This window comes from Linepithema humile, chromosome 3, assembly GCF_040581485.1.
Source record: "Linepithema humile isolate Giens D197 chromosome 3, Lhum_UNIL_v1.0, whole genome shotgun sequence".
Classification (NCBI taxonomy): domain Eukaryota; kingdom Metazoa; phylum Arthropoda; class Insecta; order Hymenoptera; family Formicidae; genus Linepithema; species Linepithema humile.
The window spans coordinates 27634964-27662728 of NC_090130.1; the positions used below are offsets into that span (position 1 = coordinate 27634964).

The window sequence follows — 27765 nt, forward strand, 5'->3', positions numbered from 1 at the left end:
GGTTGTTTCAGAGACGCACCTCCCGGGGGAAGTCGTTTCCTTCTTGAAGAGAATAGTCGGAGCCCAACGACACGGCGTAGTGCGACGATACTCGAATTGGTACTCGGTGAATTGTAGTCGCGGCGGCAGACAGATCGTCCTCTGCGTCCCTCAGGCGTGCACCGCCTGTCGCGATGATAACGTTGTAAGCATTCGGGATCGATTAGGGCCATATTTTTTGCGCAAAATAAATCCCTTCTGCAAAATACTAGAATTGTGATATAATTGCGAAATCGGTGGTACAAAATTTTATTACAATTTTTGCAAATTAAAAGTGCAACAGTGACTATTTTTTTTTTTTTTTTTTTTTAAGAACTTGAGAAAGTTAATTTAAATTTGGTTTTTTCATATTGAGTTTGAATTTTCAGGTTCTTAAAAACCACTGTTGCACTTGAACCCTTCAGTGACCCTGAACTCTTTTCTTTTTTGACTTTTTGCCGTTCCAATTTTATTTAAAATTTCAAATACGTCAGTTCATCGCTAATAGCCGTTTAAATCAAGAAATTTCAGAGAATTAGTCTAAATTATTTTTCTAATGTTTTAAATTAATTTTTCAAAAATAAAAGAAATAAATAAGAATACTGTTACATTAAAGCCTTCAATCCAGATTATTCATGCCGAATTTATTTGAGGATACAATAATTTTGTTTATTAAGAAATAAATAAACGTTGAGCAACTTTGCACTGAACACCAAAATATGACTTAGGTGTCACTCTGTACGAAGCATCATAATGTGGCCAACACTGCTCGCAAGCCTCGTTCTATTGTCGGCGATACCGTACGGTCTTCCACGAAGCATCAGTCATGACGAAGTATATAGTGTTAAAAAATTAAAAATTAAAAATTACTATAATCGCAGTGATGGAATATAAACAAAATTGCTCGTCCGATCGCAGGGCCGATGGAAGCGCAGCATCGACTTAAATGACATCTACTACTCGAAAATGCGCCAGTACAGATTACCGAGCGAAGTCACGCCGACCAGTTATCACCTAAACATCAAGATACCCTCCATCAAAGATGTATCGGACACTAAGTTTGACGGTGACGTCAAAATTAACCTCACCTGGTCCGACATCAGCGACAGGATAATCTTGAACATGCACTCAAATCTGTCGATTGTAGATGTCAAAATCAGAGTGATTCAATTGCCACCCGACGAAGTGTAAGCAACCGAAACACTTAATTAAGCTAACACAAAAATTTCGCGCTTTAAACGTGAAAGTAGTAATTTAAGTCAAGGGTGATATTAACTTTTTATATATTTATTAATTGCATTTATATCATGCAGTCGTAATATTCGAATTTACGCGCACTTCTGCGACTTGGATTATTCAAAGATTCGCCTCTCTCGCTCGTTCATCATCGTAGGTTTTAAAATTAGGTAGTAAAATCTTTGTTTTTGTGATAAAGGGAAAAAGGCACATCAATGGACGTCTATATCGCGAGGATTGAACGGCAGGAAAAGAAATCCTGGTTGATCATTCATCTGGAGCAAATGCTGAAGAACGGAACTGTCTGCGAGGTCCACATTTTATATAACGGAAGTCTTGACACGTCTGAGAATGCTGGCCTCTACAGAAGTACGTATATGGACTTGCGTAAAGGCCTACAACAGTAAGTACAATATGAATATTTTATGTTTAATAAAACTTGAAATTTCTCGTATTTCAAAATTTACAAAAATTCTGTCGCTCAAAAATTTAACGAGACACTTTGCACAATATTGCGAGTTTTGTTGGAAGTGAAAGAGCAAAGCTTGAAATAATAAGAGCGTCGCCAAGCTTCGAGACAATAATGCAGTGAAAGTAGCGATAAAGCTGACTTGCTTTTTTTTCTCTCTCTTCTTTCAGCCCCTTCGTCTCCACTTATTTGCAATTAGAGAACGCGCAGAAGATGTTACCCTGCATGGATGAACCGCCGTACAAAGCGACATTCAAGCTGAGCTTGTTGTATCCGAAAGAATACAAGGCGCTCACGAACTCGCCATCGGTGTACGTATATATTATTGATGTGAAAACTCATTGATTTTTCCTCGGAATATCTCGCGCATTTAGAATCTGTTAACTCCCCAGACGCGATAAAGAAATAGTCTTAATTTTCACGTCTCGCATAGCCGTGGTGTTCTCTGACAATAATTTTTGCATTTCGCTGTGTCCCTCTAAAGTTCACGAGTTCAGGAGAATTCGATAATCCGGGAGGAGTTTGCAGAAACACCTCGAATCTCAACGAACCAATTGGCTCTTCTGATATCGGATCTGCAGGAAATCCATCCTACGATAGAAGTCAACGAGATAAACGGGAAAAAGCTGCAAGTGAGAGTCTGGGGTCGCAAGGATTTCTTGGAGTCACTGGTTAACGTTCCCGACAAGGTTGTAAGGATTATTAATTATGCGCAAGACTACTTCAACAGCTCCATCGGCTTACCCAAATTGGACATCGTAGCGATGCCCATGTACAGTGCTTCCAAAGCGTCCGACAACTGGGGTCTCATGTTCTTCAAGTACGTTAGAATTTCTGATGCAGCAGCATCCACGATGATTGCAAATATTTTTGTGCCTGCTATTAAATATTATTACATTACAGACAGAGTGAAACTTTTATAATTAAGTGATTAAATTTGCTTTACTTTTATCCTTATGATAGAATCGTGATTATTTACACGTGCGAAATAAATTTATCTTTTTAGGGAAAGTGAAATCAGCAGTTCTCTCGTCTGGACTACTGCTTACGAACTTCTTTATCAATGGATTGGTCAATCCGTGACTCCATATCGTCGAAATGATGCGCCGGTTAACAAAGCTCTCAATTCGTTCTTGGCGTCTATGATGACAATCGATGTGAGTCTTTACCCTTTCTTTCATTCTTTATTTTAGTAATACCAGTATTTTTTTATAATTTCAACTATTCAAAAAGTCTTTACTACAAAATTATTAATATTGATATTATAGAGAGCGGAAAATGTACAATTAAATTTGTTTTATTTTTATATAAAATGGCCATGTTAATTTGCAAGAAATAAATTATGCATTTTAAACACACGACAGCTAAATCCAAACGAAATGGAAGGAAAATGGCCGATGACGATGCTGTATTCTTTGTATTACGAATTTGCGCAGACGGCACCTTTCTCCAGGGTCGCCGGTATTAGACAAGAAGCAACGTGGACAAAAGGTAATTAAGATAAATTATAATACTCAGAATTTTTACAGCACAGTGCGAATAAAAATACATTCTAATTTATGGTTAATCTATATTTATGGTTAAACATAACTCGTTAATCTAACATTCAAGGAAAAATTTTAAATTATACATAAAGTATAAAAGAGAATATTGTATAATTATAATTATCATACATAATTCGAATAAAATTTAAAACTCAAATGGTTATGTAAGTATTTTAAATGAATTTTTTTTTTTTTTTTTGTTTATTTTACAGCCGAGTTGGTATTCCGAATGTTTAATTACACCCTTGGTTACGAGCTGTTCCAGAGAAGTGTGAGGAATTTCTTCCATCAGCAGTCGAAAGAGTAGTAATTGCCTCCGTCAATTAGTTGGGAAGCAGATTTTAAACTCATACTTTTTTATTTTTACGAACAAACTATTTTTTTATTATTGTTATATAAAAACAAATTATTATCTCCGCAATACATTTAAAAGCAAAAATTAAGTTTCTTTATGTAGATTAAAATTATAAATAGATAAAAATCGTGAATAATTAAAGCATATAAAAATTTCTTATTTACGCACTGCTTCCCGGCTACTTTTATTTGCTATTAATCGACCGCAGAGTCTATATATCGCGAAATCGCATTTTTCATATTCAGAGATCGCAGAACCTTCTTCGCCGATGACATCTTCAATTACCTGAATAATGTGGCGAACGAAACGAACAATTTACCGCCAGGTCTGACCATCAACAGCATCGCCGCGTCGTGGATCAATCGGGACAGAGTGCCGTTGGTCACCGTCAATCGCGATTACGAAACTGGAAAAATTAATCTCAGTCAGGTAAGCTGGACAAAAGCAAGGACGCGCGACGCAGGAAGGCAGACACGATTTTCGCACGGATAAAGTGACGGGCCACGCGTGTGCTATTTACTCGCGCATTCCTCGGCAACGGAAGTTACATTTACATTGGTAGCGGGAATTGGCAAACAGAAATAAGACCGAGAGATAACAATGTTTACTAGCGAGTGTCACGTTGAGATTTATTACATGAAATTAATAAAGAGATAATATAGTAAAGTAGAGTCTTATGTTAAATATTTTATGCATTACACTATCAGTTACATAAATTAAAATACATGCATAAAACATAAGAGAATTAAAAAGACATACTAAAAATAAAGCAATGATATAATTTTTAATATGAATAATAAATAGATAATAAATATAATGAAATATATATATATTATTATGTGACAAATATGTGCAATGATTGAGTTATTTGTAAAACACATTGTTACGTCCAAAACAAACATATTATTTCTGACAGACAAAACAGATAAGTTGAAAAGAAGCATTTGCATAGTACGCCTAGCTGATTACATTAACAAGTCCCTGAAGCGCGCACATTACAACGGCCGCGTCGTTCGGAAAAAACAATAAAATCAAGGACTTAATGCGTTTAGTACAAACATATGTTACGTAATATATATTGCGTGCCTCGCTTTTATGAAAATACATCGATTACGAGAAGTTGCAAAGATAAAATTTAAGTAATTATATAGCGGCGCCTATAATTATTTTAAAATTAACGATGATAAGACTCAACAAATAATAAAATTATAAAACAATGAAAGCAAAAAGAGCAAAAATGTATATCAATGTGATGTACATAGTTTCAGTATCGACATTAACAATCTGACTATCAAACCAATAAGTTATCTTCTCGTTCTCTTCCATTTCTTATTTGTAAAACCGACAAGCATTATTATGGATTGTATCAATTGTAAAACGTTAACTTTTTTTATTAATCTGACAACAAATCTTGCGTCTAAATTATATTGTCTTAAACTATACCTCATTGTAATTTATCAACGTGCGTTTTCATATGTACTTTATTTATTTGACACTGAGAATAGCCTGATGACAGGTTAAAACGTCTGTTTATTTCAATGTTTTTATAACACAATACAAGTTTGTTCGCACTAATATCAAGCTCCTTTTGCTTCCATCGCTTTATAATTTAATTATTTTATTTATTATTTATCTTAAAATTACTAATTTCTTCGATGCTTAATGTGTATATTGTTTTTAAAATTTTTATACTATTTTATTTTAAATTAATATTTATTAATAAGAAGCTCTATGACGTTAAATCAATCAAAAAAATAAAAGATCGACAAAAGTTTACCAAGATATTTATTAAGTAATAATTTTTCCAAAAAGGTAAGATAAAAATATCTTTGTGATAATAATTATGAATTTTTTTGTGCCTCTCTAGAAAGTCTACCTGAGAGACATTGCGTCGGAATCAACGGCAAAAATATCGTATCTATGGGACATTCCGATAGTGATGCAGGCTCAAAATAAATTGAACTTCTACAACACCAAACCAACCGTGTGGTTAACAAAAGAAAACGAACCGAGAAATTTAACTATTACGGATATCAGCGATAAAAATAATTTTATCATTGTCAATCCTGAAGAAATAGGTAAGCAAATATCAGTTTCAAAAAAAGGACCGTCACAATCGAATTTCTTTTAACAGCAAATTATAATTTTGTGCAATTAAAACATTTCGAGTTCTACACATATTTTGGCGCTGTTTGTTTAATATCAATCTTTACAATTGTTGGAGAAAAATGTATTCCTCTTTATATAAGTATCTTTCTTCTAACACATTTTGAGAAAATTAATTGCGATAAATATAGAAACATGATTTCTCTGCAGCAATGTTCCCGGTGAATTACGACTCGTGCAACTGGAAGATGTTGTCGCAGTATCTACAGGGACCAGACCGTGAGAAAATACCTCCGTTAACGAGAGCGAAGCTTCTGCACGACGCGTGGAACCTAGCATACGCCGGCGAGCTGTGCTTCGGCATCGCCATGAACATGACTCTCTTCCTCAAGGAAGAGAAGAGCCATGTGGTTTGGGAGCCTGTGTTCACGATGATTCATCATGTCGGCCGGCGAATCGAGGGATTAGACGTATATTTGAAATTTGAGGCGAGTAAACATTGCTTTGGTCGAAAATGTGGCGTAGATTTAATTAATACGAGCGTTAAATGATCAAATCGAGTAGTTTTAATTAATATCAAACATTGGTGGTGAAATTCGCAGTAAACGTAATCGATATTAAACATCAAACAGCCTAATTTGTAGCAGCTGCAGTCAATATTAAATATCGATTACTCGGTCCAAATTATGCAGAGCGTCACGTTTCGCATGCCTATGATAAATTAGCGAATATTGCGGAAATTATCAATTAGCGGAAATTACTTATTAACTCAATTATAATCGACTTCCTCGGATCTTATCCGTTTTTCTTGTCACCTTTTAAAATTCCTCATTTTCTACATGCAATTTTCAATTTTAATCTACAAATTAGGATACGTTAATTAAATTAAATTTTATCAGGCTTATATCCGAAACTTACTGAAGCCCCTCTATTTGGAACTTGGCGAGACCCCGCAGCCCAGTGAACCCTCCTGGAAAAATCACGCTCGTATCCTTGTGAAAAACTTCCTATGCCGGGCTGGATACGAACCTTGCGTTAAGGAAGCGAGAGATCAATTCAAGAAATGGCTAATCGACGAAGAACCGGACAAAGGAAACCCGTTAGTATGCCGAATGCCATCAAAAGTTTAATTAACTTTCTCAAAGAATTTAACTATTTAACTGCTTGAATTAATAGTCAGAGATTATAGTTTAATTATGGCATGTTTTATGAAATCATTGAGCACAGATTGAACCAAACAGAAGAATCAATGAAATGTTTGATCTATAACAAAAAATGCGAAAATTACACTTTGTAGGGTCGCGAATGAATTCCTCTGCCCGGTGTTCAAATGGGGCACCGACGACGAATGGGAGTTCGGATTGCAGCGTGTAATAAATTTCCCCAAAACCAGTCTGGCGAGGAAGCAGAACGAGCGCACTTACCTATTGAAGACCCTTGCCGGGTGCCCGAAGGATGCGAACAAAATCGAAAGGTCGGTATATTCGCAAGGATACATGCAACTTTTAGCGTCGAATAAATTTTATTCCTCGCAATACAGCCAAACGGATAATTAAACGGGTAATTAGATACAGTTTTCGTGAAGTTCTCGAGCATCCTTTCTGCCGTCGTTTCCTTACGCCGTTTAAGCAAAGTGGATCATTTAAAAGTTTGATGCGCGCTGTCTGAATAAGAAATTAAACGGCAAACGACGGCTTTGATAATACAAGTTCAGCTTCCATAAATACTTCTCATAAAAGTTGGAAAAAAGAACGACAGTTTCGTTACATCTCGCATGATGAATAAATAAAAATAAATAAGAATAATTGCATTGCACAGTAAATATAACAAACAACAATATATTTTAACAAATAAATAAATACTACCAATAATAAATAAATAAACGTCACTTTTCGCCGGAATTTTGATATCCATGGCGATCGGTCTTGTTCTTCGCACATGCAGGTTGCTGCAGGAAGCCGTGCTGGACCAGAATGAGAATATTACGGACACGGACATCCGCCTGATCTTCAGCATGCTGACCAGCAGCGCGACCGGCTACAAGACCCTGTTCAACTTCCTGCACGAGCACTGGTATACCGTGAAGGAGCGATTCGAGAACAAGACCACCCTCTGGAACGGCATCGTCAACTTTGCCACGTCGTCGTTCAACACGCAGGAGGGCTATGATATGGTGAACAAGCTTTATACGGACCATCAGGACGAGTTCGAATCGGCGGACGCTATCATCAAGAAGGCGCTCAAAAACATCAAGCAAGAGACCAAGTGGAATGAGGAGAACGTGCCGATAATTGACGCCTGGCTCAACGAGATGCTGTCTAAGGAAGAATTGGACGCGATCGCGGCTTCGGTGTCTACCGTCGGCCTCTCCGCGACCATCTTAGAATCAACTACTAATCCGATAACAACAAATTAAGTAGCTAGACACGCGTGACCGTCCGCGGTGCGGATGGTCCTGATCGAATGGGTGAATGAATGAACTCGAATTTTCAAGATTCTGATGTTTGACCCGTAAAGAGTGTAGTCTATGTTTTCTCAGCTGCTCTCTAAAGCACATTTAACTTTTTTTTTTTTTTTTTTTAATATAATTATAATGATATCTTTGCTTGCTTAATACATAAATAATAGCGTCGCAATTATTTTATTCTTATATCTAATTTTTATTAGAATTGGTGATCAGATCTGCAACAGTTATTAGCTCAAATGCAATAATAGAACTTGGAAAACTTGGTTTTGGTTTCTGATAATGAGCATGGACTAGCATAAGGCATAACTAAATCTAAGACATACAATAATTTAAAAGTGTTAATTTTGAAAGTAATTTGTATTATTATTAAAATAATAATTTGTATTATTTGTATTATTATATTGTATTATATTTAAACTTTTATTTTTGTAAAGCAAATGAAAATCAGTATTGCTTGTGACGTATTTATTTAAACGTTAAAGTTGAGTAAACACATTTTTTCCAAAAAGAAAATTGTAAAATAAAATATTTTATAAAATTATAAAAGCAAAAACACACCCATTGTTCTTAATTGAAAAACAATTTAGTTAGGATTTAATGTAAAATTATCTCGATCAATAAAATTAATATAATATAATGTTAGAATCTTTTTCGTACAATACAGAATCTTCTCGCCCACTTGACTTGGAGATTTGAATCTTTAACAAAGGTAAAATTTTTTAAAACAGCATATAATTTTTTATGAATTAATAAAATACAGTATCAATCATTTCAATATTTTTAATCGAAATTTTTCTATCTTTTATTTAACAACAATTATATTATATTATATTACATTAAGAATATTTGTATAATTAAATGTCTTATAGTAATTAATTAAATAGACACCATCACACACTCACACACACACACACAAACAAAATTAGTTTAAATATATGGCAAAAAATTGTAGAGTAAACTTACAATCCATACATATTAATAAAGAGTTGACGTTGGGAATAAAAGTAATTATATTGAAACATAAAATATATTGAAACCAAAAAAACTTGCTCTTTAATTGCTTTTTTGATATTCATAAATGCTCCACTTAATTAATTAATATTAATAATGCTATTACCCGAAAATAATCACGAATTTTTACTTAACAAATAACCTTATTTACATTTTTTTTTTCAAATTTGTTCTTATAGAAAAATTGCTTCTTAATCGCTTCTTTTATTTCTATTGTTAGATTTTTAATTTTTGTTGAGTTTTTATATATAAAAATTAATAATTATTGATGTGTGTATTGCGCCATGTGTATTTGATCGATATATTGCCTCTGAACATTTGACATCATAAAAATGTCATTTATTTAACATTAAATTATTATAATATTTATCTATGCATAAATAATAAATAAAGTTAGGAAATCCCAAAATTTTAACTCTTCTTACTTGAAATTGTTTTCTATTTACACTACATATTCAAAAAGCACATCAAACTTTTACAATATGTTAAATATCTAAATATGAAAAAGAATACAACTTATGTTGCATGTGTGCAATAATTTTGATAATAATTTAATACAATTACAGTAATTCCATATAAAATAATATTTTTTTTAAATTAATAAAATATTTCAATAAACACTGATTAAGTTTTATTCAAATTATTATATGCTTTAATGTTATTAAATTATTGTACGTAGTATTATTATGTGTCTAATATAGCGAAAAAGGTAAAAAATAATAAATTAAAAAGTACTTCCTTTTATTTACATATATATTTCTACATATTTTATATATATACATATTTACATATATATATATATATATATATCTATACATTCAATTTTATTACAATCATAGATTGTAAAAATAAAACACTTTTACAAGTATTTTATAAAGACTTCGCAGAGTTTTTCATTTAATATTTCAATTTAAATTTAATATCAAACTATCACACATACTCATCCAATGTAAAATTTTTTTCAAATATTGTGTTGATGCAGGCAATCATACAATTTGTATAAGAATTAAAATTATTACCATTTCCTCTGCAACCCGCGTATTTAAAAGGTGAACATGTTCCATTGGTCGCATTAAACCAAAAACACGTACTTTCCTTATAGTCAGTATAGTCAGTGCAATTACCATGATCCAACTTAAAGTAACATTTTTCAGGCGTCCTCCACTCTGTAAAAAAAATATACATTGTGCAAAAACTTAAATCATAACGCATGCAATAAACTATAAAAAATTACATATCAATTTATGTACAGTAAAAATATCAATTCTATGATTGCGGTAAAATTAAACAAACAACTTTATATTTTTGCAATTTATGGCAATTTATGATAACTAAATATGTGCATTAAATAATAATTAACAATTAAAATTCTCTAAATTATACAAAAAATATTATAATAGCAAATATAATAAAAGATTACTGTAAGTGTTCAATATGAAAGAAATAAAGCACTTACTCCTCCACCACCGCCATGCTAGTGTCTCATGCCTAAACATGCTGAAGATAGCAAGTACGAATAACAAACTGATTTTGAAAATCATCTTCTCATGTACTGTCTTCATTGAATTTCTAGCAGTTACGTTTGATCAATATAATGTCTTCTTCTACGAAAATTTTATTAGCAATAATTACTGCACGTACTGATCTGAAATTATATAAATTATATAAATTTAATTCTGATCATAACATTGTATGTTCAAACAAGTAAATCATAAAATGTGATCAAATTTATGTACACGAATTTATAAGTTGTTTCAATAGATAATATAATTTATCTGTTCTTGGCAATAATTTTAAATTGTAAGATCAACACTGTTCATTATTTATCATATACACGCATGAAGCAAAAAAAGGAATGTAGCTCTGTAGAGGACATGTGAATAACATTGTAATAACATTGTAAAAATTGAATAACATTATAAAATATTAACGGTTATTCCTATGATACGTTTACAATGTCAAAAGGTGCCACAAAATTGATTGATGTCTATTAATTTTATTTGTTCGAATAGAATTCGCACGTTCCGTATTATTTAGTCTTGTCACGATTAAAACATAAGCTAATTATAGTGTGAACAATTTTGGCATTATAGTTACGATACGTGTATAAGTAATCAACACAGGACCATGACGAAAGAAATCGTTAATACATAAGATTTTCTCATAAAAGAGCAAAATTATTACCTATATTAAATTCAACCTTACTAGATGTAATACATGTTAAAATAAATGTCCTCGATACCATCTGTTTTACTTTTCACAAAAATGCATATAACGAAGAAAGTTATTGGTAAAATAGTGAAATCGTTTAAATAATTTTAAGTCTAATTAAATAGTAAAAGTAAATTCAATGTTATAATAAAATTGATTGAAGGTTACTTACCAAGATGTAATACAAGTTTTTATCCTAAGGAGAATCAAATTCAAAATCATTCCAAGCCTCGTCGTATATGTCCCAGCAAATCACGAAAGACGTCTGCTACTATGATCGGTCTAAAGAGAACAGCATGAAAAATCGCGATCGATCTTTCTTTGATTCTGAAATCCCCTTTCTAGAACCACACGCAGAGCCTGCGCATTGTTTGCTAATAACATGGCTGATAAATTGCGAATATCATCATTGTGGTATACCGTGCGGTAAGGCGTGCGGTAAGGCGTCGAAAAGACGTCTATTAAAAAACTCAAGATGCTCGCAATAAATATTTACTACAATAATGATCTGAACCGTACACTTATCATAAAGTACATGTAAATATATCGTTTAATACTTCAATAATATCGCAATAATATTATACATTTTGTACTATTTTATTTTTTAATAAATTGTTTTGCAAATCCCGAAACAAATATCATTTATTTAATTTATATTGTCTTAACATTAACATTGAACTTTATAGTTTGCTTCCAATCAATTAAATATAAATTTCATAGAACTTTTACATCTAATTTCGTCTATAAATTATGGAACTGTGTTCAATTTACATAAAAATGAATACAAAAGAAACAATATTAAAAGATTACATAGATATCACAAGAAACATTGATTGTTCTTAATTAAAATTACATGCTTTGATGTTATTAAATTATGTAAATATATGGTATTATATATCAATATGATAAAATAACAATATATATTAAAAAAAGTAAAAAAAAAACGAAAAAAATGTTTAATTTTTTTTACACATATACAATATTAACGGATTTAATTTTGTTACAATTAAAAGACAGTTAATTTTATTACTAATACAGTTAAGTCTTATAAAAATAAAGAACTTATATGAATATCTGATCTTGAATCTCTGAATTTCATACAATATTACATTATTAATAATAATTAATTAAAGTAGAACAATTATGAATATCAAAGAAGCAATTATAAAGCAAGTTTTTTGTAGGATTCAACATAATTACTTTTATTCTCAGTGCTAACTTATTAATTAAGTAATCCACGACTGACCACGTGTGTATTGCGCCATGTGTAGATATTTGATCGATATATTGACACTGAAAATTTGACATCAGAAAAATGTAATTCATTTAACATCAAGTTAGTATAAAATTTATTTATTCATAAATAATAAATAAAGTTAAAAAATTCTAAAATTTTAACTTTTCTTAAAATTGTTTTTTATTTACCTTACATATTTATAAAGCATATCAAACTTTTACTCTATGTTAAATATCTGAATCTAAAAAAAGAATACAACCTTTGTTGAAAGCACTTCTGCATGAGTGCAATAATTACGAGATTAATTCAGTACAATTGCGCTAATTGCATATAAACTAATATTTTTTAAACTAAAAAAATACTTCAATAAGCACTAATTAAAATTTATTCAAATTATTATATGCTTTAATGTTATTAAATTATTGTACGTAGTACAATATTATGTGTTAAATATTAAAAAAAAGATAAAAAATAATAAATAAAAAAAGACTTTCTTTTATTTGCATATATATTTCTACATATTTTATATATTTATTACATTTTTTATTTTATTACAGTCATTTATTATGTTTTTATTATATAAAAATAAAACACTTTTACAAATATTATATAAAGATTTAATAGAGTTTATTTGGTATTTCTACTTAAAGACCAAACTATTTCAATATTAAACTATTACACGTACTCATCAATTGTGAAATTTCTATCGGATACTATTGAGTCACGACATGCATATATGCAATTTGTATAAGTATAAAAATTATTACTATTTCCTCTGCAACCCGCGTATTTAAAAGGTGAACATGTTCCATTGGTCACGTTATACCAAAAGCGCGTACTTTCAACATAGCCAACATAGTCAGTGCAATTACCATAGTCCAATCTATTGAAACATTCTTCAGGCATCCTCCAACCTGTAGAAAAGATATACATTGTGCAAAAACTTAAATTATGACGCACGCAATAAATTATAAAAAATTACATATCAATTTACAGTAAAAGTATCTTTTCTATCATTGCGGTAAAATTATACTAACAATTTCATATTTTGGCAATTTATGGAAATTTATGATAACTAAATATATGCATTAAATAATTATTAATAATTTGAGTTTTCTAAATTATATAAAAAGAATTATAATAGCAAATATAGTAAAAAATTAATGTGAGTGTTTAATATGACAGAAATTAAACACTTACTGTTGCGAAACCAAGATGCGAACGTTTCATGCCTAAACATACTGAAGATAGCAAGTACGAATAACAAGCTTATTTTGAAACTCATTTTGTTCTTTGTCTTAATTAAATTTTTAGCAGTTCGTTTTATCAAAATAATGTCTCCTTCTATAAAAATTTTAATAACAATAATTACTGTACGTACTGATCTGAAGTTATATCATAAAATTATATAAATTACAATTTGATCATACATCGTATACAAAAATTAATGTTTAAACAAGTAAATCATAAAATCTAATGTAATTTATGTACACGAATGTATAAGTTGTTTAAATAGATAATGTAATTTATCTATTCTTTGCAATAATTTTATATTGTAAAATCAACACTGTTCATTATTTATCACATGCACGCATAAAGCAGGAAAAGAAATATAGCTTTGTAGAGGACACGTAAATAACCTTGTAAAATATTAACGGTTATCGTTTCGATACGTTTACTATGCAAAAAGGTGCCACAAAATTAATTATAGCTATTAAACCTAATCGTTTGATTGGAATTTTCACGTTCTGCATTATTATTAGGTTTTGTTACGATTAGAACATAAGCTAATCATAGCGTGAACAATTTTTGCGATATAGTTACAATACGTGTTTGAATATTTAACACAAGACTTTGACGAAAGAAATCGTTAATGCATAAAGTTTTCTGATACAAGAGTAAAATTATTACCTATAATAAATCCAACCATACTGAATGTAATACATGTTAAAATAAATTCTCTCGATACCATCTGTTTTATTTTCACAAAAATGCATATAACGAAGAAAGTTATTGAAAAAATAGTGAAACGAAAATCGTTTAAACAATTTTGAGTCTAATTAAATAGTAAAAGTAAATTAAATGTTATAATAAAATTGATTGAAAGTCACTTACTAAAATGTAATAAAAGTTTTTTTCTTAAGAAGAATCGAGTTCGATATATTTGCAAGCCTCGTCGTGAATGTCCCAGCAAATCACGGCAGACGACTGTTACTATGGTCTATCAAAAGAGAACAACGTGAAGGATCGCGATCGATCTTTCGTCGATCCCAAAATTTCCTTCGTATAACCACACGCAGAGCCTGCGCATTGTCTGCTATCGTGGCTCATAAATTGCGAATATCATCCTTGTGGTATACCGTGCGTATCGTGAGGTTTTGAAAGGTCGTTTATTGAAAATCTCAAGTTGCTCTCAATAAATATTTGCTACAATGATAATCTAAACCGTACACTCATCATAAGGTACATGTTTATCGTTTAATATTTCAGTAATATTATGCATTTTGTACTATTCTATTTTTTAGTAAAATGTTTTGCAAACCCCGAAACAGATATCATTTATTTTATTTATATTGTTTTAACTTTAAAATTGAACTTTATAGTTTGCTTCCAATCCATTAAAACTTAATTTTGCTGATTTTTTTCATTTAATTTTGTCTATAAATTATGGAAATTTGCTCAATTTACGTAGAAAATGCATAAGAAGGATACAATATTTAAGAATTACATAGATATCCCAAGAAACATTGATCATTCTTAATTAAAATTACACGTTCTGGTGTTATTAAATCATTGTATATGGTATTATATATTCAAAATGGTAAAATAAACAATATATAATTAAAAAAATAAAACTGGAACAAAAAAATTTTCAGTTTTTTTACACATAAATTACAACGAATTTAATTTTGTTAGAGTTAATTCTTATAAAAATAAAGAACTTATATGTGAATATCTGATCTAAATTCCATACAGTATCCCATCGAGAAATGACTTATGAATAGACGTCAAATTGATGTCTAATTGACGTCGAAATCATCGATATTACATCATATTGATGTTAATTCGACAACAATTCGACGAGTCATTCCTCGCTGGGATTACATTATTAATAATAATTGATTACAGTAAAATAATTATGAATATTGAAGAAGCAATTAAAGAGCAAGTTTTTTTTTGTTTCAACATTACTTTTATTCCTCGTGCTAACTTATTACTGGTGCACAACTGACCGCATGTATATTGCTGCGTGTGTATTTGATCGATATATTGACACTGAACATTTCATATCAGAGAAATGTAATTTATTTAACATCAAGTAATTATAATATTTATTTATTCATAAATAATAAATCAAGTTAAGAAATTTCAAAATTTTAATACTTCTTACCTGAAATTGTTTTCTATTTACCTTACATATTAAAAAAACACATCAAACTTTTACAATATCTAAATATAAAAAAAGAATACAACTTCTGTTGCATGTATGCAATAATTGTAATAATAATTTAATACAAATACGGTAATTCCATATAACATAATATTTTTTAAACCAAAAAAATATTTCAAGAAACACTGATTAAATTTTATTCAAATAATTATATGCTTTAGTGTTATTAAATTATTGCGTAGATTATGTACCCAATATAGCGAAAAAGATAAAAAATAATAAATTAAGAACTTTCTTTTATTCACATATATATTTTCACATATTTTATATATGTATATTCGTACATTTTTTATTTTATTACAGTCATTTATTATAAAATAAAACACTTTTACAAGTATTTAATAAAGATCACAGAATTTTTATATAGTATTTTCATTAAAATTCAATATCTAACTATTACAAATACTTATCAATTGTCAATGTTTTTCAAATTTGATACTTCGGTAAGCTCGGGAAGATATGTATCCCCGACCGCATCTATTCATGCATTCTGTATAAGATGCAAAATTATTTCTATTGCCTCCGTAACCCGTGTATGTAAAAGGTAAACATTGTCCACTGGTCACATTAAAATAATACCTCGTTATATTCTTGGAACGATGAAAAGAACGATCACCAGTGTGTAATAAATAGTGACATTCTGCAGGCAGCCTCGACCCTGTAAAAAAAATAAACGTTATGCAAAAACTTAAATCATAACGCATGCAGTAAACTATACAAAATTACATATCAGTTTAAGTACAGTAAAAATATCTATTCTATCAACGTGATAAAATTAAACTAACAATTTAATATTTTTGCAATTTATGGCAATTTATGTTAACTAAATATATGATTTAAATAATTACCAATAATTTGAGATTTCTAAATTATATAAAAGATATTATATTATAATAGCAAATATAATAAAAGATTATTGTAAGTGTTCAATATGAGAGAAATAAAACACTTACTTGTTTTACTAAGAGAAGGTGGTCTTTGGCCATGCGTAAACACGCTAAAGGCAATAAGTACGAATAACAAGCTTATTTTGAAACTCATCTTCTTGTGTGCTGTCTTGACTGATGTTCTAGCAATTACGTTTGATCAATATAATGTCTCCTTCTATAAAAATTTTATTATCTGTACGTACTGATCTGAAATTATATAAATTAAATAAATTTAATTTCGATCATAACATCGTATATAGATAATTCATACAAGTAAATCGTAAAATCTAATGTAATTTATGTACACAAAATTATAAGTTATTTCAATAAATAATGTAATTTATGTGTTCTTTACAATAAATTTAAATTGTAAAATCAACATTGTTCATTATTTATCACATGCATGCATATAGCAAAAAAAAAATATAGCTCTGTAGAGGACATGTGAATAACATTAAAAAATATTAACGGTTATTTCTTCGATACGTTCACTAGGCAAAGAGGTGCCGCAAAATTGATTTTATCTCTTAGTCTCATTCATTCAAATAGAATTCGCACGTTCCGTATTATTTGATCTCGTCACGATTAAAACATAAGCTAATCATAGTGTGAACAATTTTTGCGTTATTGTTACAATACGTGTATAAGTATTAAACACAGGACTTTGACGAAAGAAATTGTTAATGCATAAAATTTTCTAATAAAAAAGCAAAATTATTACTTATATTAAATCCCACCTTACTGGATGTAATACATGTTACAATAAATTCTCTCGATATCATCTGTTTTATTTTCACTTAAATGCATATAACGAAGAAAGTTATTGGAAAAATAGTGAAACAAAACTTGTTTAAATAATTTTAAATCTAATTAAATAGTAAAAGCAAATTTAATGTTATGATAAAATTGAAAAAAAGTCACTTACAAAGTTCTAAGAGAAGTTCCTTTCCTAAAAAGAATCGAGTTTGATATAATTTCAAACCTCGTCGTAAATGTCCCAGCAAATCACGAGAGACGTCTGCTACTATGATCGGTCAAAAGACAAAAGCATGAAGGATCGCGATCGATTTTTCAACGATTCCGAAATTCCCTTTCTATAACCACACGCAGAGCCTGCGCATTGTCTACTAATAACGTGATTGGCAAATAGCGAACATGATCGTTTTGGTATACCTTGCGGTAAGGCTTCGAAAGGACGCCTATTGAAAATCTCAAGGTGCTCGCAATAAGTATTTGCTATAATGATAATCTGAAACGTACACTCATCATAAAGTACATATATTGTTTAATACTTCAATAATATCGCAGTAATATTATACATTTCGTTATTTCATTTCACTATTTTATTTTTTAATATAATGTTTTGCAAATCCTGAAACAGATATCAATTATTTTATATACATATAGTGTTTCAACTTTAAGATTGAACTATATAATTTGCTTCTAACCAATTGAGACTAAATTTCGCAGAGCTTTTACATCTAATTTCGTCTATGAATTATGGAACTGTGTTCAATTTACGTACAAAATGGATAGGAAAAAATACAATATTTAAAAATTGCATAGATATCCCAAGAAACATTAATTGTTCTTAATTAAAATTACATGTTCTGATGTTATTAAATTATTGTATATCGTATTATATATTCTATATGTGTTAAAATAAATAATTAATAATAAAAAAGTTAAAACAAAAAACAATTCAGTTTTTCTTACACATATATTTCCATGGATTTAGTTTCGTAACAATTAGTTCTTATAAAAATAAAGAACTTATATGTGATATATCTGATATGAGTTTCATACAGTATTACATTATTATGATTAATTAATCAAAGTAAAACATTTATGGATATCAAAAAAGCAATTAAAGAACAAGTTCTTTCTATGTTTCAAAATAATTACTTTTATTTCCAGTGCTAACTTATTACTGGTGCACAACTGATCACGTGTGTATTGCGCCATGTGTATTTGATCGATATATTGACACTGAACATTTTTCATCAGAGAAATGTAATTTATTTAACATCAAGTAATTATAATATTTATCTATTCATAAATAATAAATCAAGTTAGGAAATTCTATAATTTTAATACTACTTATCTAAAATTGTTTTCTATTTACCTTACATATTTAAAAAGCACATCAAACTTTTACACTATTTAAATATAAAAAAAATACAACTTTTGTTGCATGTGTGCAATAATTGTGATAATAATTTAATACAAATACAATAATTTCATATTAGATAATATTTTTTAAATCAAAAAAATATTTCAAGATACACTAATTAAGTTTCATTCAAATTATTATACGCTTTAATGTTATTAAATTATTGTACGTAGTATTATGTGGTCAATATAGCAAAAAAGATTAAAAATAATAAATTAAGAAGCATTTTCTTTTATTCACATATATTTTTACATATTTTATATATTTAACGTACATTTTTCATTTTATTACAGTCATTTATTGTGTAAAAATAAAACACTTACAAGTTTTTAATAAAAACCACAGAGTTTTTTATATAGTACTTTTATTGAAATTCAATATCTTACTATTACAAATACTTATCAATTGTCAATGTTTTCCAAATTTGAAACTTCGTTAAGGTATGTATCCTTTAGAGCATGTCATCATGCATTCTCTAATAGTTGCAAAATTATTTTCATTGCCTCCGTAACCCGAGTATGCAAAAGATTCACATGATCTATAGTGCGCATTAAACCAATACCTCTCTATATCCATGGAAATATGAGTAGAATAATCACCAGTGTCTAACTTTTGGTAACATTTTAGAGGTATCCTCGACGCTGTAAAAAAGATATACGTTGTGCAAAAACTTTAATCATAACGCATACAATAAACTATAAAAAATAATATATCAATATATGTACAGTAAAAATACCTATTCTATCATTACGGTAAAATTAAACTAACAACATCAATATTTTTGCAATTTATAGCAATTTATAATAACTAAATATATGCATAAAATAAATAATAATAATTTAAAATTTGTAAATTATATAAAAAGTATTATAATAGCAAATATAATAAAAGATTACTGTGAGTGTTTAATATGAAAGAAATAAAACACTTACTTCCCCACCACCGAAATGCTAGTGTCTCATGCTTAAACATGCTGAAGGTAGCAAGTAAAAATAACAAGCTTATATTAAAAATCATCTTCTCATGTACTGTCTTTATTGAATTTCTAGCAGTTACGTTTCTTCAATATAATGTCTTTTTCCACGAAAATTTTATTATCAATAATTACTGCACGTACTGATCTGAAATTATATAAATTATATAAATTATATTTTGATCATAAAATTGTATGTTTACACAAGTAAATCATAAAATGTAATCTAATTTATGTACACAAATTTATAAATTGTTTCAATAAATAATATAATTTATTTGTGCTTGACAATAATTTTAAATTGTAAAATCAACACTGTTCATTATTTATCACATGCACGCATAAAACAGAAAAAGAAACATAACTTTATAGAGGACATGTGAATAACATTGTAAAATATTAACGGTTATTCCTTTGATACGTTTAGAATGCCAAAAGGTGCCACAACATTGATTACGTCTATTAGTCTTAATCGTTCGAATAGAATTTGCACGTTCTGCATTATTTGCTCTCGTCACGATTAAAACATGAGCTATTCATAGTGTGAACAATTTTGGCCTTATAGTTACGATACGTGTATGAGTATTAAAGACAAGACTTTGACGAAAGAAATCGTTAATGCAAAGATCTTCTCATAAAAGAGCAAAATTATTACTTATATTAAATCCCACCTTACTGAATGTAATACACGTTAAAATAAATTCTCTTGATATGATCTGTTTTACTTTTCACAAAAATGCATATAACAAAGGAAGTTATTGGAAAAACAGTAAAACAAAATTCGTTTAAATAAATTTAAATCTAATTAAATAGTAAATATAATGTTATGATAAAATTGATTGAAAGTCACTTACCAAGTTCTAAGAGAAGTTCTTTTCTTAAGAAGAATCGAGTTCCAAGCCTCGTCGTGTATGTTCCAGCATATCACGAGAGACGCCTGCTACTATGATCGGTCAAAGGACAACAGCATGAAGAATCGCGATCGATCTTTCATCGATTTTGAAATTCCCCTTCTATAACCACACGCAGAGCCTGCGCATTGTCTACTAATAACATGATTGGCAAATAGCAAACATCATCGTTGTGGTATACCTTGCGGTAAGGCTTCGAAAAGACGCCTATTGAAAATCTCAAGGTGATCGCAATAAGTATTTGCTATAATGATAATCTGAAGCCTACACTCATCATAAAGTTCATGTGTATTGTTTAATACTTCAATAATATTGCAGTTATATTATACATTTCGTACTGCTTTATTTTTTAATAAAATATTTTGCAAATTACGAAACAGATATCATTTATTTTATTTATAATGTTTCAATTTTAAGATTGAACTTTATAGTTTGCTAGCAACTAATTAAAACAAAATTTCGCAAAACTTTTACATCTAATTTTGTCTATAAATTATAAAACTGTGCCTAATTTACGTAGAAAATGGATAGAAAGGAAACAATATTCAAAAATTGCATAGATATCTCAAAAAACATTGATTATTCTTAATTAAAATTACATATTCTAATGTTATTACATAATTGTATATAGTATTATATATTTAATATGTGGTAAAATAAATAATATATAATAAAAAAAGTAAAACAAAAAAAAATTCAGTTTTTTTTACACGTATATTTCAACGGATTTAATTTTGTTACAATTAATTCTTAGAAAAATTACGAACTTATATGTGAATATTTCATTTGAATTTCATCTTAGTATTACGTTATTAATATTAATTAATTAAAGTAGAACAATCATGGAAATCAAAGGAGCAAATATAATGCAAGTTATATGTATGTTTCAACATAATTACTTTTATTCCCAGTGCTAACTAATTACTGGTGCACAACCGATCACGTGTGTATTGTGCCATGTGTATTTGATCGATATATTGACACTGATTATTTGACGTCAGAGAAATGTAATTTATTTGATATCAAGTTATTATAACATTTATCTATTCATAATAATAAATAAAATTAAGAAATTTTTACATTTTTATACTTTTTACCTGAAATTGTTTTTTATTTACTTAACATGTTTAAAAAGCACATCAAACTTTTACAATATGTCAAATATCTAAATATTAAAAAAAAATACAGTTTTTATTGCATATGTGCAATAATTTTGATAATAATTTAATACAATTATTGTGAATCCATATAAAAGATAATATTTTTAAAACCAGAAAAATATTTTAATTAACATTGATTAAGTTTTATTCGAATTATTATATGCTTTAATGTTATTAAATTATCGTACGTAGTATTATGTGCCCAACAAAGCAAAAAAGATTAAAAATAATAGATTAAGAAATACTTTCTTTTATTCACATATATATTTTTACATATTTTATATTTTTATACGTACATTTTTCATTTTATTACAGTCATTTATTGTAAAAATAAAACATTTTTACAAGTATTTAGTAAAGATCTCACAGTTTTTTATTTTGTACTTCTATTGAAAGTTAATATCTAACTATTACAACTACTTATCAAGTGTAAATATTATCTAACTTTGGAAAGGTATGTATCTGTCACAGCATGTAGTCATGCAATCTAGATAAGTTGCAAAATTATTTCCATTTCCTCCGAAACCTGAGTATACAAAAGGTATACATGATCCATTGAGTACATTAAACCCATATCTTATTTCATTCATCCATGGATCGTCAATGTCATCACCACTGTGTAACCTATAGTAACATTTTCCAGGTAACATCCAGGTATTCGCTGTAAAAGATGTACGTTGTGCAAAAAACTTAAATCATAAAGCATATAATAAACTATAAAAAATAATATATCAATTTATGTACGGTAAAAATATCTATTCTATTATTGCAATAAAATTAAATTAACAACATTATATTTTTGCAATTTATTGCAATTCATGATAACTAAATATATGCATAAAATAATTATTAATAATTTAAGATTTCTAAATTGTATAAAAAATATTATAATAGCAAATATAATAAAAGATTACTGTAAGTGTTCAATATGAAAGAAATAAAACATTTACTTTCTCCACAAAGTGAAGATGCTGATGTCTCATGCGTAAACACGATGAAAGCAACAAATACAAATAACAAGCTTATTTTAAAACTCATTTTCTTGTGTGCTGTCTTGACTAAATTTCTAATATAATATCTCCTTCTATGAAAAATTTATTATCTGTACGTACTGAACTGAAATTACAAAAATTAAATAAATTTAATTTTGATCATAAAATCATATATAAAAATTAATGTTCATACAAGTATATATAAATCATAAAATCTAATCTAATTTATGTACACGAATTTATATGTTATTTTAATAGATAATGTAATTTATGTGTTCCTTACAATAATTTTAAATTGTAAAATCAACACTGTTCATTATTTATCACATGCACGCATAAAGCAGAAAAAAGAATATAGCTCTGTAGAGGACATGTGAATAACATTGTAAAATATTAACGGTTATTCCTTTGATACGTTTACTATGCCAAAAGGTGTCGCAATGTTGATTATGGCTATTAGACTTAATCGTTCGCATGTAATTCACACGTTCCGCATTATTTGCTCTCGTCACGATTAAAACATAAGCTAATTACAGTGTGAACAATTTTAGCGTTATAGTTACGATACGTGTATGGGTATTAAATACAGGACAAATACTTTGACGAAAAAAATCGTTAACGCATAAAATTTCCTCATAAAGAAGCAAAATTGTTACCTATATTAAATCCCACCTTACTGGATGTAAAATATGTTAAAATAAATTCTCTCGATATCATTTGTTTTACTTTTCCCAAAAATGCATATAAAAAAAATAGTTATTGGAAAAATAGCGAAACAAAATTTGTTTAAATAATTTTAAGTCTAATTACATAATAACTTTAATGTCATGATAAAATTAATTGAAAATCACTTACCAAGTTCAAAGACAAGTTCTTTTCTTAAAAAGAATCAAGTTCCACCATCGTCGTGTATGTCCCAGCATATCACGAGAGACGCCTGCTACTATGATCGGTCAAAAGACAACAGCATGAAGAATCACGATCGATTTTTCATCGATTCCGAAATTCCCTCTCTACAACCACACGCAGAGCTTGCGCATTGTCTACTAATAACGTGATTGGCAAATAGCGAATCATCGTTGTAGTATACTATGCGGTAAGGCAAAAGGTCGCCTATTCAAAATCTCAAAGTGCTCGCAATAAGTATTTGCTATAATGATAATCTGAACCGTACACTAATCATGAAGTACATGTATATTGTTTAATACTTCAATAATATCGCAGTAATATTATACATTTCGTACTGTTTTAGTTTTTAATAAAATGTTTTACTAATCCCGAAACAGATATCACTTATTTTATATATATTGTTTTAACTTTAAGATTAAACTTTATAGTTTGCTTCCAACTAATTAAAACTAAATGTTGCAAAGCTTTTACATCCAACTTTGTCTATAACTTATGGAACTGTGCCCAATTTATGTAGAAAATGGATAGGAAGGAGGAAATATTTAAAAATTGCATAGATATCTCAAAAAACATTTATTATCCTTAATTAAATTTACATATATTCTGATGTTATTACTTAATTGTATATAGTATTATATATTTAATATATGGTAAAATAAATAATATAATATAATAAAATAGTAAAACAAAAAAAATTCAGTTTATCTTACACGTATCTTTCAACGGATTTAATTTTGTTACAGTAATTTCCTATAAAAATAATGAACTTATATGTGATCTGAATACCATATAGTAATACGATATTAATATTAATCAATTAAAATAGAACAATTATGGAAATCAAAGGAGCAAGTATAATGCAAGTTATTTGTATGTTTCAACATAATTACTTTTATTCCCAGTGCTAACTAATTACTGGTGCACAACCGATCACGTGTGTTATGCGCCATGTGTATTTGATCGATATATTGACACTGATTATATGTCGTCAGAGAAATGTAATTTATTTGACATCAAGTTATTATCATATTTATCTATTCATAATAATAAATAAAGTTAAGAAATTCTAAAATTTTAATACTTCTTACCTGAAATTGTTTTCTATTCACCTTACATATTTAAAGAACACATGAAACTTATACAATATCTAAATATAAAAAGAAATCCAATTTCTGTTGCATATGTGCAATAATTTTGATAATAATTTAATACAATTACGGTGATTCCATATAAGATGATATTTTTTAAACCAAAAAGTATTTCAATAAACACTGATTAAGTTTTATTCAAAGTATTATATACTTTAATGTTATTAAATTATTGTACATAGTATTATGTGCCCATTATAGCGAGAAAGATTAAAAATAATAAATTGAGAAGTATTTTCTTTTATTCACATAAATATTATTACATATTTTATATATTTATAAGTACATTTTTTATTTTATTACAGTCATTTATTGTAAAAATAAAACATTTTTACAAGTATTTACTAAAGGCTACTAAATTTTTTATATAATACTTTCATTGAAATTCAAAATTTAACTATTACAAATACTTATCAATTGTCAATGTTTTCTAAATTTGTAACTTCGGGAAGGTATGTATCTTTAAGAGCATATAAACATGCAACCTTCATAAGTTGGAAAATTATTTTTATTGCCTCCGTAACCTGTGTATTCAAAAAATTTACATTCACCATCGGTCACATTAAACCAATACCTCACTATTTTCTTGGAAGAAAAAGAATTAGGATCACCATGGTGTAATTTATCGTAACATATTTCAGGTATCACCCACGCTGTAAAAAAAATATACGTTGTGCAAAAATTTAAATCATGACGCATACAATAAACTATAAAAAATAATACTTTAATTTATTTACAGTGAAAATACCTATTCTATTATTGCGGTAAAATTAAACTAACAACTTCATATTTTTGCAATTTATGAGCTAAATATATGCATAAAATAATTATTAATAATTTGAAATTTCTAAATTATATAAAAAGTATTATAATAGCAAATATAATAAAAAATTACTGTGAGTGTCCAATATGAGAGAAAAAAAACACTTACTATTTCCCCACCGCACTGCTAGTGTCTCATGCCTAAAAATGCTGAAGGTAGCAAGTACGAACAACAAGCTTATTTTAAAACTCATCTTTTTGTTTGCTGTCTTGACTAAATTTCCAGCAGTTACGTTTGATCAATATAATGTCTTTTTTTACGAAAATTTTATTACCAATAATTATTGCACGTACTGATCTGAAATTATATAAATTAAATAAATTTTATTTTAATCATAACATTGTATGTTCAAACAAGTAAATCATGAAATGTAATCTGATTTATGTACACAAATTTGTAAGTTGTTTCAATAGATAATATAATTTATTTGTTTTTGGCAATAATTTTAAATTGTAAAGTTAACACTGTTCATTATTTATCACATGCATGCATAAAGCAGAAAAAGAAACATAACTCTATAGAGGACATGTGAATAACATTGTAAAATATTAACGGTTATTTCTTTGATACGTTTACTATACCAAAAGGTGCCGCAAAATTGATTATGTCTATTAGTCTAATTCGTTCGAATGGAATTCGTACGTTCAATATTATTTGGTCTTGTCACGATTAAAACATAAGCTAATTATAGTGTGAACAGTTTTGGCGTTATAGTTACAATACGTGTACGGTTATTAAACACAGGACATTGACGAAAGAAATCGTTAATACATAAAGTCTTCTCATAAAAGAGCACAATTATTACCTATATTAAATCCCATCTTACTGGATGTAATGTATGTTAAAATAAATTCTCTCGATATCATCTGTTTTATTTTCACAAAAATGCATATAACGAAGAAAGTTATTGAAGAAATAGTGAAACGAAAATCGTTTTAATAATTTTAAGTCTAATTAAATAATAACAGTAAATTAAATGTTATAATGAAATTGAATGAAAGTCACTTACCAAAATGTAATAGAAGTTTTTTTCTTAAGGAGAATCGAGTTCGATATATTTACAAGCCTCGTCGTGAATGTCCCAGCAAATCACGGCAGACGTCTGTTACTATGGTCTATCAAAAGAGAACAGCGTGAAGGATTGCGATCGATCTTTCGTCGATCCCGAAATTCCCTTCGTATAACCACACAGAGCCTGCGCATTGTCTACTAATAACGTGATTGGCAAATAGCGAACATCATCGTTGTGGTATACCTTGCGGTAAGGCTTCGAAAAGACGCCTATTGAAAATCTCAAGATGATCGCAATAAGTATTTGCTATAATAATAATCTGAATCCTACACTCATCATAAAGTACATGTATATTGTTTAATACTTTAATAATATTGCAGTAATATTATACATTTCGTATTGTTTTAGTTTTTTATAAAATGTTTTGCTAATCTCGAAACAGATATCACTTATTTTATTTATATTGTTTTAACTTTAAGATTAAACTTTATAGTTTGCTTTCAACTAATTAAAACTAGATTTTGCAATGCTTTTACATCTAATTTTGTCTATTACTTATGGAACTGTGCACAATTTATATAGAAAATGGGTAAAAAGGATACAATATTTAAAAATTGCATAGATATCTCA

General features: G+C 28.5%; 1 protein-coding gene and 1 long non-coding RNA gene across 5 annotated transcripts; one reads left to right on the forward strand and one right to left on the reverse strand.

The window, feature by feature from the left end:
• The first annotated feature begins 7 nt into the window (after window positions 1-7).
• LOC105678982 (aminopeptidase N) lies at window positions 8-8832 on the forward strand. Its single transcript, XM_012378753.2, has 15 exons — window positions 8-184; window positions 747-852; window positions 937-1205; window positions 1454-1657; window positions 1894-2034; window positions 2208-2543; window positions 2730-2880; window positions 3088-3214; window positions 3480-3570; window positions 3868-4051; window positions 5490-5700; window positions 5939-6216; window positions 6628-6827; window positions 7026-7202; window positions 7673-8832. The coding sequence occupies exons 1-15, from the start codon at window positions 174-176 to the stop codon at window positions 8142-8144; spliced, it is 2958 nt and encodes a 985-aa protein (XP_012234176.1). The 5' UTR covers window positions 8-173; the 3' UTR covers window positions 8145-8832.
• LOC105678985 (uncharacterized) lies at window positions 8472-27294 on the reverse strand. Of its 4 annotated transcripts, none has more exons than XR_010888930.1 (14): window positions 27133-27294; window positions 26232-26420; window positions 24099-25953; window positions 23202-23367; window positions 21035-22912; window positions 20140-20328; window positions 17960-19848; window positions 17059-17241; window positions 14770-16763; window positions 13855-13998; window positions 12843-13568; window positions 11590-12710; window positions 10663-10851; window positions 8472-10372 (listed from the first exon to the last, which is right to left on the reverse strand). It is a non-coding gene; the product is annotated as an uncharacterized lncRNA (long non-coding RNA). The 4 variants fall into 4 exon arrangements; XR_010888931.1 differs by having other exon boundaries at window positions 23166-23367; XR_001101772.2 differs by lacking the exon at window positions 23202-23367.
• Between the last annotated feature and the right edge of the window lie 471 nt (window positions 27295-27765).